Here is an 18,060-nt window from a genome sequence, read left to right as displayed (position 1 = left end):
TCAGTTATAAATAAATAAAGGAGCTAAATATAAACCATTGCCATACCTCTCACAGCTGACTGAGAAGGCTGAGTCAAAACTTTGACATCCAATGCATTGTTGATACTGTCTTCTAAAGCAGCACAATAACCATCCACAACACTGGTAACAGTTTCCTTCAAAGTCCCGAGGTTATGGAAAACCTGAAGAGCTGTTCCAACCTGAGTTGGATTCTGAAACACAGGTGAAATGGGGTGAAAACAGATATAAAAAAATAAGAGAAAGCAATATAAATCTTAAGAAGAGCAAAAACTTTAATTGGTATTTTTACAGCTAATACTGTATTTCCAGGTTAAGAAAGGCAAGAGCAAAGGCAGTCTAGGAAACTTTTATTTATATACACACACTGTTGTGCCATAAACTGAAATAGTATTCGTTTGCTCAATGGAAGCAGACCCATTTCCTGTATTTTTAAGGCTTACAGTGATTTACCTCTTCATCTATCACTCCTGTGTATGTGTGCGTATATGTGTGTACGTGTAGGGTATAGTATAAGTTTATAGTAATGCTAGCAGAGTTCAGAAGTAATTTCTGTATTATTTGTTAACTTGGTTTGGAATAAAAACTAATGAAATAATTTAATTTATACATACTGAGTCATGATGAATGAAAAATTCATTTCAATGAAGACTTTTAAGCTCCTGAGTACATACACACACACACACACACACACACACACACACACGGAAGCAAAGGTAAATCACAGTAAACCTTAAAAAGTAACAGAAAATGGGTTTGAGATTTATTTTTTCATTGAACAAGAAAAAAAGCAAATGAATATAAATTCAAATTAAGTGGTCTAGTATTTATCCCTAGTGTATGAATGGACTTTGGGAGCCCATTCCCCAAGAAGGGACACTCTGTCAGACTAGAAACACAGGGAAGGGCCTAGGCCCTGCCCAAATGATGTGACAAACTTGAAGATCCCCCACGGAAGGCCTCACCCTCCCTGGGGAGCAGAGAAGGGATGGGATGGAAGGTTGGTGGGGGGTATGGGAGGGTCAGAGGGAGAAGGAATCTAAAATGAGATGGTTTCTAATTTAAATTTAAAAATCTAGGGAAAAATTAAGTGTTCTATCAAGGAGATAAGGCACAATATTTAAAGTGTAAACTGCCTGTGTGTAATGACTGGAGTTTGGGTTCCCAGAAATACAAGTGAGCATGGTGGCCCACGGTAGTTCCAGCTTCCAAGGAAGGAAGCAAGTGTAGAGCCAGCAAGACTAGACACAGCAGTGAGTTCTGAGTTCTGGCTGAGAGATGCAGACTGGATGAATAAGGTCCAAGACAATGAAAACGATTCCCTGACATCACACAGTACCACACAGTAGTGCATCCATACACAGGTAAACCCTCAATACATGTGAACACACACATCACACCTCACTCACATGAAACATAGATCGTAACTCCCAATACTGTTAGCAACTCTCAACTGTATCCCTCCAAGAATTATCACTACCATAACTTTTATTCTGTTTGTCACCTTGACATCAATGAAATTATACAGTACATATGACTTTGTATCTAGATTCCTGTGATCGGTGTCTTATGCGTGGGATGTTTCTGTGTTTCATGTAACAGAAGTTGATTCCTGTTTATTACTGTTTAGTAATGTCTGCCCATTCTATTGTGGACACACATTTGAGTTGTTTCAATTCCAGGCATTATAATTAATACCGGCATAATCATCTGGGCACTCAGCATTTGGTGATTAAATATGCACAGGTGTCTGTGCCATGAGAAAGCAGAGTGAAGTCACAAGGCTGCATTAAGAGATGACAGCAGACTTCCCAAAGACACTGCACAAACTGCAGACACTCCATCAGCTCACCCACAACAGCCACGGCCGCGCCTCTAACCTACTTCCTGCTTCCAGTAAGTGCTATAGTTTTCATTGTCTTTTCTATAACACCAGGGAAGCTGCCTTGTCATGGATGGTAGGCAGGAGGCTTTATTTTTTTGGTGTGTATATAAAATATATATTCCTTATTGCCCATTGTTCTAACTGGATGTCTTATACATCTGTACAAACTCTCTGTGTATTTTAGGTGCAACACTCTGATAATTGTTTCTATTGTGAAATGTTCTCTCATTCCTATCGAAGTCTTTTAAGAATAAATTCTTCGTATGAAGAAGTCTTGCATTACACACGAAAAGGCATTCCTAATCTGCATGCATCCTGTTTTCTCACAGTTCTTACTCCTGAAAAGCTCCATACATTTATGTTGACTGCAGCCATGCATGTCTGCCTCCCTCCAGTGGTCCCCACCCTCACGCCCGCCCAGCACCCTGTCCTGTTTACTTCTTGTTGTTAGTAGCTCTGAATCCAAACAGTACTGCCAACATGCACATGGGTGTGGCCATCTGTCCAGGGCATAAGCAGCCTACAAGCAGCCGCATAATCAAATGAGAGCGAACTTGCCTCGCTCAGTAGCAGTCAACTGCTGACAGCTCCTCTGACAGGAGTTAAAGTAATAGAAATGGCAAGAAAGTCTCAACAAAGGGCATTGTAGTGCTACTTAGAAGAAGGGAACAGTGGAGGAAATACGATTGTATTAGTAAATAATACTGAATTATAAACCTAAAAACAGCTAAAATGATAACTTTTTCTCTTTTATTAATTTATTTTTTTACATTCCAATCCCAGTTCTTCCTCCCTCCCTTCCTCCCACTCCCACTATTCCCCCCTCTCCCATCTGTTCCACAGAGAGGGTAAAGCCTCCCCTAGGAAGTCTACTAAGTCTGTCCCACCATCTTGTTGGGCAGGACCAAGGCTCCTCTCTACCTCCCCACCCCTGTGTCTAGGCTAGGCAAGGCCTCTCTCCATATAGAATGGGCTCCACTAAGTCAGTTTGTGCGTTAGTGTTAGGTCTTGGACACACTATCAGTGGCCTCATATATTGTCCCAGTCACACCATTGTCACCTACATTAAGGGAGTCTAGTCCAGTCTTATGCAGATTCCCCATTTGTCAGACCTGAGTCAGTGATCTCTCACTAGCTCGGGTCAGCTGATTCTGTGGGTTTCCCCCTCATGGTCTTGACTCCTTTGTTCACATTTTTGCTCCTCCCTCACTTTGATTGTGCTCCAGGAGCTTGGCCCATTGGTTAGTTGTGGATTTCTGCATCTGCTTCCATCTGTTTCTGAAAGAGGGTTCTAGCCTCTCTGAGGTTAAGAATTGTAGGCTGGGTATCTTTTGTTTTATGTCTGGTATCCACTTATGAGAAAGTACATACTATATTTATCTTTCTGGCTTTGGATTACCTCACTTGGGATTTTTTTCCCTAGTTCTGCCCATTTGCCTGCAAATAAAATGATAACTTTTGTTATATATAGTTACTGTAATTAAAAAATTTAGTGTACATGTGGGTTTGTGGGAGTCAAGTTTTTCTTGGAGAAATCAAAGGAGAGGAGGCTGGATATGTTAAATTAGAATAAAATTATTGTGAACATCCTAGTTAGGGTTTCTATTGAAGAGACATCATGTGCCACAGAAAGTCTTACAGAGTGAAACATTTAATTGGGCTGGCTCATGGCTCCGGGGGTCTCGTCTATGACCATCGTGGCAGATGGCGTCAGGACACATGGCGCTGCAGACGGACCTGAGAGCTCTACACTGTGATCCACAGGCAGCAGAAGCAGTCTTTGTGTCACACTGGCCCAGAACGAGCTTACAAGACCCCAAGTCCCACCACCACAGTGACACACTTCCTGTTTCCAACAAGGCTGCAACCTCCTAACAGTGCCATTCCCTGTGGGCCACACGTTCAAACACACCCATTCAAATCACTACAGAGAACTTCAGAAAAATTAGTAAAAGTTAATCAAGTATAAGTAAAGGCTTTCAGCACACATTAATGTGTCATAAATTATCTGACAGAAATTCTGTTTTTCATGATTAGATATAAAAATACCATGAAATTAATTTCAATAAAACATGAGATAGGAGTCAATTTCAGCATTTTTCTCCATGAATATTAATTTACCCAACAGTATTTACTCACAAAAGTATACAGAATAGGAAAACTACCCCCTGTCTCCCTTTCAAAAGCCACCTATGCAGGTAAGCCAACAATCCATATGTGTGATTTGGTCTGGATCCTCAATTCTCTACTTAAAAATTAACCATCGGAACTATTAGCATAGCTTCGCAATGCTTTTACTGCTCAACTTTCTTCAACTAGGTAAGAGTTATTCCTAGTTCATGATATTTATACACATTTCAGAACTGGCCTGATAATTTCTTACAACAGTGAAATCAGAACTGAAATCTGTATCATGATGGAATCTCCAACTCACGAAGATAGTATTTCTATTTATTGATTCATGTCTTCATTTAAATCTTTCATAATAATGATTGGCAGTTTTCTATGAAGAAAGCATTATGTGTTTTCTCACTTATGAAACTATGACTTAAATGGTTTTAACATCATACCTTTATATTTTTGGTGTGCTGTTAGTATATTAAAATTGATTTTTTTATAGGTTAAAATTGCAATCAACAAGGTTTCTCCATTTAATTTTTTTATTTCTTTGTTTTGTTATTTTGTTTTTTGAGACAGGGCTTCTCCATGTATCCCTGGATATTCTGGATCTCACACTGTAGACCGGGCTGTCCTTGAACTCTGTAATTCACTGTTTTAGTTTTTCTATATGTAGTCATGATATCTTATTATTTCTTAAATCTTCCTTTGTCTTATTGATTTTTCTTAATACAGATCTTCAGTTGATGGTGAGTCAAATATATAACAGCAGAATCTTTCCGCCATGCCTAACCTTGGGTGTCACTAGCACTGTGAGGCTCAGCGCTTGACAGCAATGGTGAAGAGACATACAACGAGTAGCCTTTCTTCCCTCTGATGCCCTTACTTTGCTATCAGCATTCTTGGACAGGGTTTATGTAATGTTGGCTCATTCGTTCCTTAGAGTTTGGAAGTCTGCACTGTGAAGCTCTCTGTCCTTGTAGTTTTCTCAGCAGGAAGGGTTATGATAAACTCAATCTTAGTAACAGAAGGACAACTACTTAAACCCAATCTTCCTAGCCTTATTTTTGTAGGTTGTCTTCCTAGAATTTGACAAGTTTATCTAATTTTTAAAACTCTATTGATGAAAAGTTAAACCTAATGTTTTGCAACATCTTTTTAGATTTCTGGATGTGCTATCAGGCCATTTGTTCTTTCGTCCTTCTCTGTTCCTCCACAGCTCTTGGGGTGTTTATCAATATAATTTATTAGTCTAATCAAATAACCAATTTTACACTTCACTGATTCTATCATTAGCTTTCAATAATCCTATTTCACAGGCTCTAGAGTAAGGCAGATATCATAAGTCAAGCTCTGACATTAAATAGCCAAAACCAAAGGCAAATTACAGACCTCTTTAAGACAGTTTCCTTGTCTGCCTGATGCAGAAGTAACAACACCAACCTAATGGGTAAACGTATATATATGTATATGGTATATGGTATATGTATATGTACGTTTATGTATATGGAGGAATAGGAGGAAGAGAGACAGAGGCAGTATCCTTGTGCTGCCAGAGCTAAAACTCAGTCAATCCTGCCTCTACCTCTTGAGTAGCTAGGGTTATATATGCATGCTAACAGAACATCTGAAGTAACTTCAGTTACCTTGCCTTGATCTAGGGGCAGCATGCTATGTTGGATAGAATGTGGGATTTAAAGTTAGATGGCCTGCATAGCTCTGCAGTAGATAAGCTATGTGACTTGGGGCAAACTACACCATCACTCATCAAACTTTATGGTATTTATACAATTCACATTTAATAAGGGAAGGTTCTGTATTTGTTTTGATCATTACTATACTCTCAACACCTACCTCATGTGCTACATGGATAGATGTTGGGAATACAAGTAAGTTTCTACAGTTTTGTTATCACACTCCTCATGAGATTGCTAAGAGCCTGAAATAACACCCATTTCTTGGACTAACAGAATATAGGACTAATACAAAGTAGTAGATCTCAGATCACTTACTAATATCCCCAAACTTCTAAGAACTCTAAGAATATCATTTATTTCTATTCCTAAGGCATTTCTCCTACCCCAATGAAATTTTGAGACAGGATCTCACTCTGTATCTTAGACCAGGCTTGGTGGGGGAGTGACATTAGGAGGTGTGGCCTTGCTGGAGGAAGTATGTCCCTGTGGAGGTTGGCTCTGGGGTCTCAAATTCTAGACCCTGTGTCCCTCACTTCTCACTGCATGCTTGTCCAGATGTACAACTCTCAGCTCCATGTGTGCCTGCATGCTTCCCACCTAACAATAATGACTAAACCTCTAAACTGTAAGCCAGCCCCAATTAAATGTTTTCCTTTATAAGAATTGCTGTGTCGTGGTGTCTCTTCAGAGCAATAGAACACTCAGAAAAGCAATGAACAGACTGACTCTATGGCCTGGATTATAGGACATGAAATGATGATAATAAAAAGTCCCTGAAATGCCAAGAATCTTGTCACATATCCAGTGAACTTTAAAAAGCTTCTTGTTTGGTTAAAAAAAAAAAACACTGTTTTTTAGATATTATATTCTATGCTATCTGAAGACATTTAAAGAATCAGTTGGCTCTGACAAATAGCCACTAAGAGGAAACAGGGAAAAGTAGAAATAGATTATGCCAGAGAGGTGCAGTGAAGACTGCTGTGGCGTAGAAAGTGGTCTCTATAGATCCACAAACAAGGGTCCCCACAGGGCTGGCAGGGGCACTGCTGAGGACCTATAAAGCCACTTTAGTGTCCTCAGGCTATGAAGGCAGGCCTTCAAGGGGGCTACGGGGCTGTGGTCAATCTCTGCCTTGGCTTTCTCCTTCTCTCGCAGCTCCTCCTCCTCACCTCTCTCTCTCTCTCTCTGGCTAGAGATAAGAGAGCCCTACTATGACAGGTGCTCTTCCCTGATGTGTTACCTTCATCATACACACAAACAAAGGACCCTGTCAATCTCGGACTTAAATGCGTAGGCCAACAGCTAAAAGAAAATTCTTTTTTGTTTTGGTTTTGGAGACCAGATATCTCTGTAGCTTTGGAGCCTGTCCTGGAACTCGCTCTGTAGACCAGGCTGGCCTCAAACTCACAGAGATCTACTTGCTTTTGCTTCCTGAGTGTTGGGTTAATTAATGGCATGTGCCACCACCGCTCAGAAAGAAAACTCTTTTTACAAGGGACCTGTATCAGTTACTATCGTGTCCTAATGTGAAACCGACTAAATCAAGAACACAATGAACAGGAGAGCAAAGGAGATTTAAAATATTAAAAGAAAACAGACACCAACTGTGATAGCTAACCTTGGTTGGCAACTTGACCACACAGGGAATTAATGAAAACCCAAGCAGGAGTAGATACACTTGTGAGGGGTTTTTTCTTGGTGAAAGCCCACCTGAAAAGCAGATCATTTGAGATCAGAAAATCCAACCTACATATAGGTCACACCTTTTGGTGGCAGCCCACATAAAAGGACATGAAAGAAGGAAGCTGTTGCTTTTTGAACGTTTGCCCTCACTCTGACCATCAAGCTCATCTGTCTTGTTCCTAAGATACCCTTCATCAGTGTTAGAACCTACTTTTCAGGATTCCAACACAGACTGAAGACCAGCAGCCCGCTGGGACCAACAGCCATTTGGGATGCCTGCAACATCCAGTTGTACAGACACAGCAACTACCAGATCCTTGGCCTTTCAGCAAGCGCTAGACTACTCAGATAACAGCCTGTAGGTCACTATAGTGTGTGTGTGTGTGTGTGTGTGTGTGTGTGTGTGTGTGTGTGTGAGTGTGTGTGTGAGTGTGGTGTGTGTGTGAGTATGTGTGTGAGTGTGTGAGTGTGTGTGTGTGTGTGTGTGTGTACCAGGGGAGGTAGAATCCAGACTGTGAAGAAAGAAACAGAGGAGGGAGGCAAAGGATGGATCAAAGTGAGAAAGTGACAGCCAAGAAGCTGGAAGGCACAATGCTACCACTAAGGAATTATTTCACTACGTATGAGTACATGTAAGATGGCAGGGGGGGTCACCTCTGTTGGAAATCCGGATGCTTCTGGGATGTACAGTCATAAGAAAGCAATGTGGGCAGCAAATGAGACTGAGGAACAAAATATCCACATGGGAAACCAGAAATCACACTGGGAAAGAATACAGAAACACTGGGAACAGACATATCAAATGGGATGTAGACTACTCCAGACACACCTTGGATTACAGCATTAGAGTATTTAGGAATGGAAATATTCTTTCTAGTTATGATTCAAGTTAAGATAATATCCTACAAATATTAAACATTTGTATCCTTTTCCCATCACCCTGTCTTATCATAGACAAATATCACATATTTCGACCACTAACTCTGGCTAAGCCCTTACTAGCAAATTTCAGGCTTCTATCTCACTCATTTATAGAATGAGAGGACAGAAACAGATGTACTCTGTTGCTTTCTTAAAAGATGATGACTTTATTACCCTTCCCTAAGAGCCATCCATGATGCGCTGATGCTGTGTAAGATACTGAAAATAAAATAAAATAATGCTGCCCTCTCTGACCTTTCAACATTATAGTCTGATTGGAAATAAGAACAAGTAAGCAACCAATTGGAATGTGCAGAAAAAATATCTTTTATGAATCAATGTATTTATGAGCTTTGCAAAAGAAAGAATTTTTTTTTTTTTTTTTTGGTTTTTCAAGACAGGGTTTCTCTGTGGCTTTAGAGGCTGTACTGGAACTAGCTCTGTAGACCAGGCTGGCCTCAAACTCAGAGATCTGCCTGCCTCTGCCTCCCGAGTGCTGGAATTAAAGGTGTACGCCACCAACGCCAGGCTTAAAAGAAAGAATTCTCTTTCATTTCCTAAACTTATTTTCTAATTAAAGACAAACTTGAGTTTTCTTTAAAAGCCGAAGCCAATGGTCATATGCAGAGGAATCTCAGTTGTAAACGGCACCAACTTTAAAGCTGCACATTCCCCAACCTTTGTTTTGCCCTGTACTCTCTGATGCTGCAAGCTTTTTCTCAAATCCTCTGTCCCCTAATTCCCTTGTATTGGATGAGGGCATCACAGAAACATTTCTAAATGTGACTCAACCATTTTCTATTAAGTTGCAACTATTTCTCTTACTTTGGAAATAAGCATGCTATGATTTCTTCTTTCTCAACCTCTCCATAGTTGACATGGGAGCAAAACAAAGTCTCAGAAGAACACAGAAGTACACTTGCTTAAGATCCTACAAAACCTACAAAACCAGAAACACTGTAACTAATGTGATAGCTGGCACACAGTAATACAACAGAGACAACAAAACACAATAAAGGTTGTCCATGACACAGAAGCAACATTTACCATGCTATACAATGATGTGGAAGACCATTCTACAAATAAACAGCCTGAATCAAGGTTGGAAGGGCTTCAAAAGCTTTCTATAACGTAAGTTAGAAATGAAAATAATGATGAAAGGATTTGATTTAGTTGGGATAAAACAAAAATATCATAACCATACAAGTCTAGGAGTTCCTAGCAGATGATACCCTCATTCACATCAAATACATAAAACAGGAAGGCTGGAGAGCTGGCTCAGTGTTTAAGGACACTGGCTGCTCTTGCAGAGGACCCGGGTGCAGTTCCCAGCTCCCACATGGTGTCTCACAACCAACCGTGACTGTAGTTCCAAGGGATCTGAAGTCTTCTTTTGGCACCCACGAGTCATGCACATTGTTAGGGTCCTGGGGAAGTCTCACAAAAGGTCACTATTCATGTATGTAATCAGCAAGAGCATTTATTATTCCAGCATACTGGGGCTGTCCATCCCACACAAAGGCAAACCCTTAAAAAATCCTAAGAGGAGCTGGCAGGGAGAGGTCCTAGAGCAGTTAGGTCATTTTAGATAGGATTGGCTTAAGCAGGTGGCAATTATATTAGTAAGCTCTAATTGGCTAGGGCTAGTTGGGCTGGTCAGGGCTACCGTTTTCTATTTTGGGGCACGACTGGAGAAGCCCCAGGCTTTGTCCTTGAGCTGCTGTGGGGGCTGCTCCGTGGCCCAGGCTTGGTGCATCCTGTCTCCCTGTGGATGGGGCACCAGTGACTAACTCTCCTTACAGAAACTGCTCAATCTCAGGAAACTGAAATTGAGGCCTGATCTCTGAGAGAAGACTGAGCAGCCTGTTATGTTGGCTGCTCCGTCCTCTCACACATAGCACAAATACACATGTACACATAAACATGCATGCATGTATGTGCACACGCACACAGGCACGCACATATACACACAGTGATACGCACACACACGCGTGCAAACACACACATACACACACATATATACACATACACACGCACGCACACTCACACAGTGATACATACACACACAGTGATACACATACACACACATGATGAATCATTTTTTAAAACTGTTGAACTTATGAGGTAATCTATGTATTACTGAACCCTATCAAACACGCCTTATGTTTTTCTCTAACAAGGATTCTTTAGAAGTTGTGACAGAGAGAGAGGAGTGATGAGCAAATTGGCAAAGAATGGGCTAGCAAAACAAGCAGAAACAGCTGATCTGAACAGGGGAGAGCTCTTGGACCCCAGACTGACAGTGGGGAGGCCAGCATGGGACTGATCTGGACCCCCAAATGTGAGTGTTAGCGAGAAGGCCTGGGCAACCTATGGGGCCCTGAGCTGTGGATCAGTGTCTATCCCTGATATACAAACAGTCTTCGTGTGCCTATAGCACAAAGAGGGATGCTCTCTCAGCCTGGACTCTTAGGGGGAGTGCCTGGACCCTACCCTGAGTGAAATGACAGACTCTAGATATCCCCTATGTGGAAAGATTTGCCAATTTGGGAGGGTGGGGGGTAAGGGGAGTGCGGGAGGAGGGGAGGGAGAAGGAACTGGGATTGACATGTAAAACAAGCTATATAAAATTAAAATTAAAAAATGATAAAAAAAAAAGAAGTTGTGTTCTTTTAGTACTTCGTATGGACTAGAAGGGGGACACAGGGAGGGAAAGAAAGGGAAGAATAGAGTCTAGAGCTTGCAAAGCTACTCTGTGCGTACACTTAATGTGACACTCTACCAAGTGACTCAGTTCAGGGTGCTCTGACACCACAGCAGCTCTCAACTGACTTCAAGTAGAAAAGCAGGCAGAGATTATGACATTACAGCTGCAATGCAATTTAACTTCTGATCTACAGCATTTTCCAACAGATTACCATGAGACAAAGTCAGGACTGGAGACTCTGTAAAGCGCAGAGGAGGGAACAGGGCGATAAAGCCAGCAGACAGGACAGGGAGGGGAACAGAATCACGTGTCCTCACGTCTCTGGGCCCCCCACAGCCTATAGTTAGGAAAATGCTCTGTTAACTCAAGCTAAGCTCGACAGTGGACACCTTTCACATAAGACAGCCTTACTGCTGAAAAAAGAAAAAAAATCTGCAGCTCTTACTGTTCTGTTTCATTAAAAAAAATGTATATCTAAAAGATTTCAGGTAAAGTTTTAACCACTCCTGAAGGAAAAATAGTTAATAAATTTACACTCATATTCAAATAAAGCTAATAATAAGTATAGTGCTTTATTCATACATAACACTTAAGGGATAAAATTCCATATTTTATGTCTGAAAGCCTACTAACTAATTCCCAGCACACTATACATAAATATATATCAAGCCAAAATATCCAGGGTAGCTTACAGTATCAGTGTGCATATGTCCTACAAGGAGACACAAACCTGACACTTTCTCTGGCATTACTAATCTGTACAGCACTGAAAAGTAACGGAGCATCCTGGAAGATCACAAACACTGAAAGAAAGGGAGTCTCATTAAATAAGGCAATTTAAAACCAAGAATCACATTAAGTACTGTGGTTGTGATTCAGACCTTACAGTAGCATTTCTGACTCAGGAGCATGCAGCCGATTAACATTTGATACATATTCTCAGCCAGTCTCACAGGGCTATCTCACAGACTGTTAACAGCCAGCAGTCATCAGGGTATAGCCCAAATATCATGGAGATACTCAGAAAGACCCTGAATGATCTTATCAACCAGAAATCAATCCTAACCCAGCACTTATTTTAAAGAGAGACAAAAACAAAACCCAAGATGAGAATTTACAAACTAGCAAATAAAATAAGAGAAACATGGGAAAACAAAGATGAACATGAATTTAAAAAAGAAAATTCTACAGGAAAAGATATAATACCACCCAGGCAAGCAGTCTAAGAAAATGAGAGACAAGAGATAGAGAAAGAAAAAGGGGGTTGTTTTAACTTCTAAATTTTTATATACCAAGTATGAAGAATATATAACACTCTAGAATCTGTCATTAAATAAAAGATTTTGGGTTTTTTGTTTGGTTTGGTTTTGTTTTTGAGACATGGTCTGGCTATGTAGCCCAGGCTGGCCTTAAACTCAGTGTTATCCAACACAGCTTCCCAATAGGTGTGTACACTCAGTTCGAATAAAAGTTTTTAAATTATGCTAGTATTTGAAATACTATTCTGAATATATTGAATAATAGTAGTTAAGATTTCAAGGACACTAAAATATATTCAATAATAACATGAATTTCATAGGGAAAATAATAATGACAAATTAAGGGAACAAATTCACAGCTCTTTCTGTCTTATGAAACTTTAAGTTACATATGTAAGTAGAGCTTACTTTAAAAATAAGGTAATACGAGGTAAACCAGGGCCCATTTCCAGATAGCCTGCCTGGGCCTGGGCTCTGCCACTAAGGCTTCCATCCCGGCAGAGATGGCAGGAGCCAAGGTACCATACTTTCCAGTTCCACCCACAGAACTAGGACTAGACTGGCTGCCTGTGCTCAGAGATACCCACAGCAGCTTCCATCCCAGAGGCAGGAGCAAACTCACCCTAGCATCCTAGTCTCCTGCTCCACCCACGTGACAAAGACTATCAGAGCCTGTCTCCAGACTGCACTCCTGTGCCTGGGGTCTACCACTGGGGCTCCCATCCACCCACGTGAGATCCAAAGCACCCCAGAAGACCAGGAAGTTGAGAGCTACCAGAACAGTGGACTTGCCAACACCCAACAGAAGGGAATCCTGGTCCAACACCCATCAGTAGAGGAAGAGGCACTCTCTGGAACCCACTGCAAGAACAGATGGGAAGGAGACAATATAAAAACACAAAGAGCAACAGAAAAACCAATATAACACCACCAGAGTCCAGAGACCCTACACCAACAAGACTGGAACACCCAAACACAAATGGAGCAGAAGAAAATGACATTAAAAACAACTTCAAGGAAATGATAGAGGCCAGGAAAGAGGATATGAGAAAATCCCTTAAAGAAATGGAAGAAAAATCAATCCAAAAAATGCAAGAAATGGAGCAAAAGCCAAAACAAAAATTGCAAGAAACAATTCAAACAGTACAAGGGCTGAAATCTGAAATAGAAACAATAAAAAAAAAACCACAGTCTGAAGGAATACTGGAAATAGGAAAGCTGGAAAAACGGCCAGGTACTGCAGATGAAAGCATATCCAACAGAATACAAGAAATGGAAGAGAGAATTTCAGGTGTAGAAGATACACTAAGAGAATTAGATTCATCGACCAAGGAAAATTTAGAGTCCAACAAATCCCTAATACAAAATATCCAGGAAATATGGGACACTGTGAAAAGACCAAACTTAAGAATAATAGGTATAGAAGAAGGTGAAGAACCCCACCTCAAAGGGCCAGAAAACATATTCAACAAAATAATAGAAGAAAACTTTCCTAACCTAAAGTAAAACATGACAATGAAGGTACAAGAAGCCTACAGAACACCAAATAGAGTGGACCCCCAAAAAAAATCACCTTGGCACATAATAATCAAGACCCCAAACATACAGAATAAAGAAAGAATATTAAGAGGAGCTAGGGAAAACAGCCAAGTTACATATAAAGGCAAACCTATCAGAATTACACCTGACTTCTCCTTGGAAACTATGAAAGCCAGAAGGTCCTGGATAGATATTCTACCAACATTAAGAGTCCACAGATGCCAGCCCAGACTGCTATACCCAGCAAAGCTTTCAATCAATATAGATGGAGACAACAAGATATTTCATGACAAAACCAGATTTAAACAATACATATCCACTAACCCAGCCCTACAAAAAGTTCTGGAAGGAAAACTCCAACCCAAGGAAGTTAACTACTACCAGAAAAACATAAGCATTAGATAATCCCACTTTACCAACAGGCAGAAATCCACATACAATTCCAACAATAACAACCATTCCAAAACAAACAAGAATGAACTATCAATGATCATTAATTTCCCTCAGTATTAATGGTCTTGACTCTCCCATAAAAAGACACAGGTTAACAGATTGGATTTGAAGGCAGACTCCATCCTTCTGCGGCATACAGGAAACACACCTCAGCTTCAAAGACAGAGGTTATTTCAGAGTAAAGGGTTGGGAAAACATACTCCAATCAAATGGACCCAAGAAGCAAGCGAGGGTAGCAATCCTATTATCTAACAAATTAGACTTTAAACTAAAATCAATCAAAAGAGATGAAGGAGATCACTTTATACTCACCACAGGAGAAATCAACCAAGATGCAGTCTCAATTCTGAACATCTATGCCCCAAATCCAAAGCCATCCACGTTCGTAAAAGAAACATTACTAAAATTCAAAGCACATATAAAACCTCACACACGTGTAGTGGGAGACTTCAACACCCCACTCTCACCACTAGACAGGAACACAAGACAGAAACTTAACAAGGATACGAAGGACCTAATAGAAGTTATGACCAATTGGGTTTAACAGACATCTATAGAATACTCCATCCAAACACAAAATAATATACCTTCTTCTCAGCTCCACATGGAACCTTCTCAAAAAATTGACCACATACTTGGCAATATATCAAACGTCAACAGGTACAAAAAAAAATTGAAATAACTCCGTGTACCTTATCAGACCATCATACCTTAAAGTTAGAATTAAACAATAACACAAACCGCAGAAACCCTGCAAACTCATGGAAATTGAATAATGCACTATTGCACCACTCCTGGGTCAAAGAAGAAATAAAAAAATTAAGACTTCCTAGAATTCAATGAGAATGAAGACACAACATATGCAAACTTATGGGAAACATTTAAAGCAGTGCTAAGAGGAAAGTTAGTGCCCACATGAAGAAATTGGAGAATAGTCACACTAGAGAATTAACAGTACAACTGAATGCTCTAGAACAAAAAGAAGAAAACTCACCCAGGAGGAGCAGACACCAAGAAATAAATTGAGGGCTGAAATAAATAAAGTAGAAACTAGGAAAACAAAGAATCAATGTAACAAAGAGTTTGTTCCTTGAGGAAAATCAACAAGATAGACAAACCTTTATCCAAACTTACCAAAAGGCAGAGTATGAACATGCAAATTAACAAAATCAGAAATGAAAAGGGGGACATAACAACGGACACTGAGGAAATCCAGAGAATCATCAGGTCATACTTTGAAAACCTGTACTTCACAAAATTTGAAAATTTAAAGGAAACGGACAACTTTCTGGATAAATATCACTTACCAAAATTAAATCAAGAACAGATAAGCAATTTAAATAGTATCATGCCACCTAAGAAAATAAAAGCAGTCATCAAAAGTGACCCAACCAAAAAAAGCCCAGGGCCAAATGGCTTCATGCAGAATTTTACGAGATATTCAAAGAACAAGTTATACCAATTCTCAGACCAATATCCCTCATGAACATTGATGCAAAAATACTCAATAAAATAATGGCAAATCAGATCCAAGAACACGTCAGAAACCTCATCCACCACGATCAAGTAGGCATCATTCCAGGGATGCAGGGATGGTTCAACATATGAAATTCCATCAATATGATCCACCATATAAACAAACATCACATGATCATCTCACTAGATGCTGAAAAGGCCTTTGATAAAATCCAACACCCCTTCATGATAAAGGTCTTGGAGAGATCCAAGATAACAAGTACATACCTAAACATCATAAAAGCTATATACAGCAAACCAACAGCCAATATCAAACTGAAAGGAGAGAAACTCAAGGCAATTCCTCTAAGATCAGGAACAAGGCAACGCTGTTCCCTCTCCCCATATCTCTTCAATATTGTACTGGAAGTTGTAGCTAGAGCAATAAGACAACAAAAGGAGATCAAGGGGACACAAATTGCAAAGGAAGAGGTAAAACTTTCACTATTTGCAGATGATATGGTAGTTTACATAAGTGATCCAAAAAACTCTACCAGGGAACTCCTACAGCTGATAAACACCTTCAGCAACGTGGCTGGATACAAGATCAACTCAAGAAAATCAGTAGCTCTACTATATACAGACAATAAAATGGCTGAGAAACAAATCAGAGAAACATCACCCTTTACAATTGCCACAAACAACATAAAATACATGGCGGTAACGCTAACCAAATAAATGAAAGACCTGTATGGCAAGAACTTTGAGTCTTTAAAGAAAGAAATTAAAGAAGACACCAGGAAATGGAAAGATCTCCCATGCTCTTGGATAGGTACAATCAATGTAGTAAACATGGCAATCCTGCCACAAGCAATCTACAGACTCAATGCAATTCCCATCAAAATTCCAGCACAATTCTTCACAGATCTTGAAAGAACAATAATCAACTTTATATGGAAAAACATAAAACCCAGGATAACCAAGACAACCCTGCTCAACAAAGCAATGTCTGGAGGCATCACCATCCCTGACTTCAACCTCTATTTCTAGTCCTGAAAACAGCTTGGTATTGGCACAAAAAATAGACAGGCAGACCAATGGAATTGAATTGAAAACCCTGAGATTAATCCACAAACCAAAAAACAGCTGATTTTCAACAAAGAAGCTAAGATTATATTATGGAAAAAAGACAGCATCTTCAACAAATGGTGCTGGCATAACTGGATATTGGCATGCAGATAGATCCGTGTCTATTGCCATGCACAAAACTGAAGTCCAAATGGATCAAAAGCCTCAATATAAATGCAGCCACACTGAACCTCTTAAAAGAGAAAGTGAGAGGTACCCTTGAACGAATTGGTACAGGAGACAACTTCCTGAACATAACACCAGTAGCACAAACACTGAGATCGACAATTAATAAATGGGACCTCCTGAAATTGAGAAGCTTCTGTAAGGCAAAGGACTCAGCCAGCAAGACAAAAAGGCACCCCACAGAATGGGAAAAGATATTCACTAACCCAACATCTGACAGAGGACTGATCTCCAAAATTTACAAAGAACTCAAGAAACAAGTCTCCAAAACACCAAAGGATCCAATTAAAAAGTGGAGGAATGAACTAAATAGAGAATTCTCAATAGAGGAGTATAAAATGGCTGAGAGACACTTGAGAAAGTACTCAACATCATTAGCCATTAGAGAATTGCAAATCAAACCAACTCTGAGATATCATCTTACTACTGTCAGAATGGCGAAAATCAAAAACACCAATGAGTTTGTGCTGGAAAGGAGGTGGAAAAAGGGGAACACTCCTTCACTGCTGGTGGAAGTGCCAACTCGTACAGCCACTATGGAAATTAGTATGTAGATTCCTCAGGAAAATGGGAATCAGTCTACCACAAGACCCAGCAATTCCATTCTTAGGCATATACCCAAAAGATGCCCATTCACACAACAAGGATGTCTGTTCCACTATGTTCATAGCAGCATTATATGTAATAGCTAGATCCTGGAAGCAACCTAGATGCCCCACAACTGAAGAGTGGATAGAGAAAATGTGGTACATCTACCCAATTGAGTACTACTCAGTGGAGAAAAACAATGGAATCTTGAAATTTGCAGGTAAATGGATGGCACTAGAGAAAACCATCCTGAGTGAGGTAACCCAGACACAAAAAGACAAACATCGTATGTGCTCACTCATATGTGGATTTTAGATATGGATCAGGGGAGTCTCGGCCTACAATCCCAGTGCCAGTGAGTCTGGGAAACAGGGAGGTTCCCAAGAGAGGTGCATGATACTCCAGAGAAGTGGAATGAGGCAA

The 18,060-nt window shown here is 40.2% G+C and overlaps 1 protein-coding gene across 1 annotated transcript in view; it reads right to left on the bottom strand.

Moving 5' to 3' along the window:
* Positions 1-18,060, bottom strand: part of Cog5 (component of oligomeric golgi complex 5) — a 277,239-nt gene that overhangs the window by 125,052 nt on the left and 134,127 nt on the right. The window contains exon 8 of the mRNA XM_005076235.4: positions 47-212. Coding sequence (XP_005076292.1) covers positions 47-212 — 166 coding nt within the window. The remainder of the gene's footprint in view (positions 1-46; positions 213-18,060) is intronic.

This window comes from Mesocricetus auratus, unplaced genomic scaffold, assembly GCF_017639785.1.
Source record: "Mesocricetus auratus isolate SY011 unplaced genomic scaffold, BCM_Maur_2.0 Super-Scaffold_15014, whole genome shotgun sequence".
NCBI classification, from domain to species: domain Eukaryota; kingdom Metazoa; phylum Chordata; class Mammalia; order Rodentia; family Cricetidae; genus Mesocricetus; species Mesocricetus auratus.
Note: the sequence above shows the minus strand (reverse complement) of the source record. Positions and strands in the feature narration are given on the sequence as shown.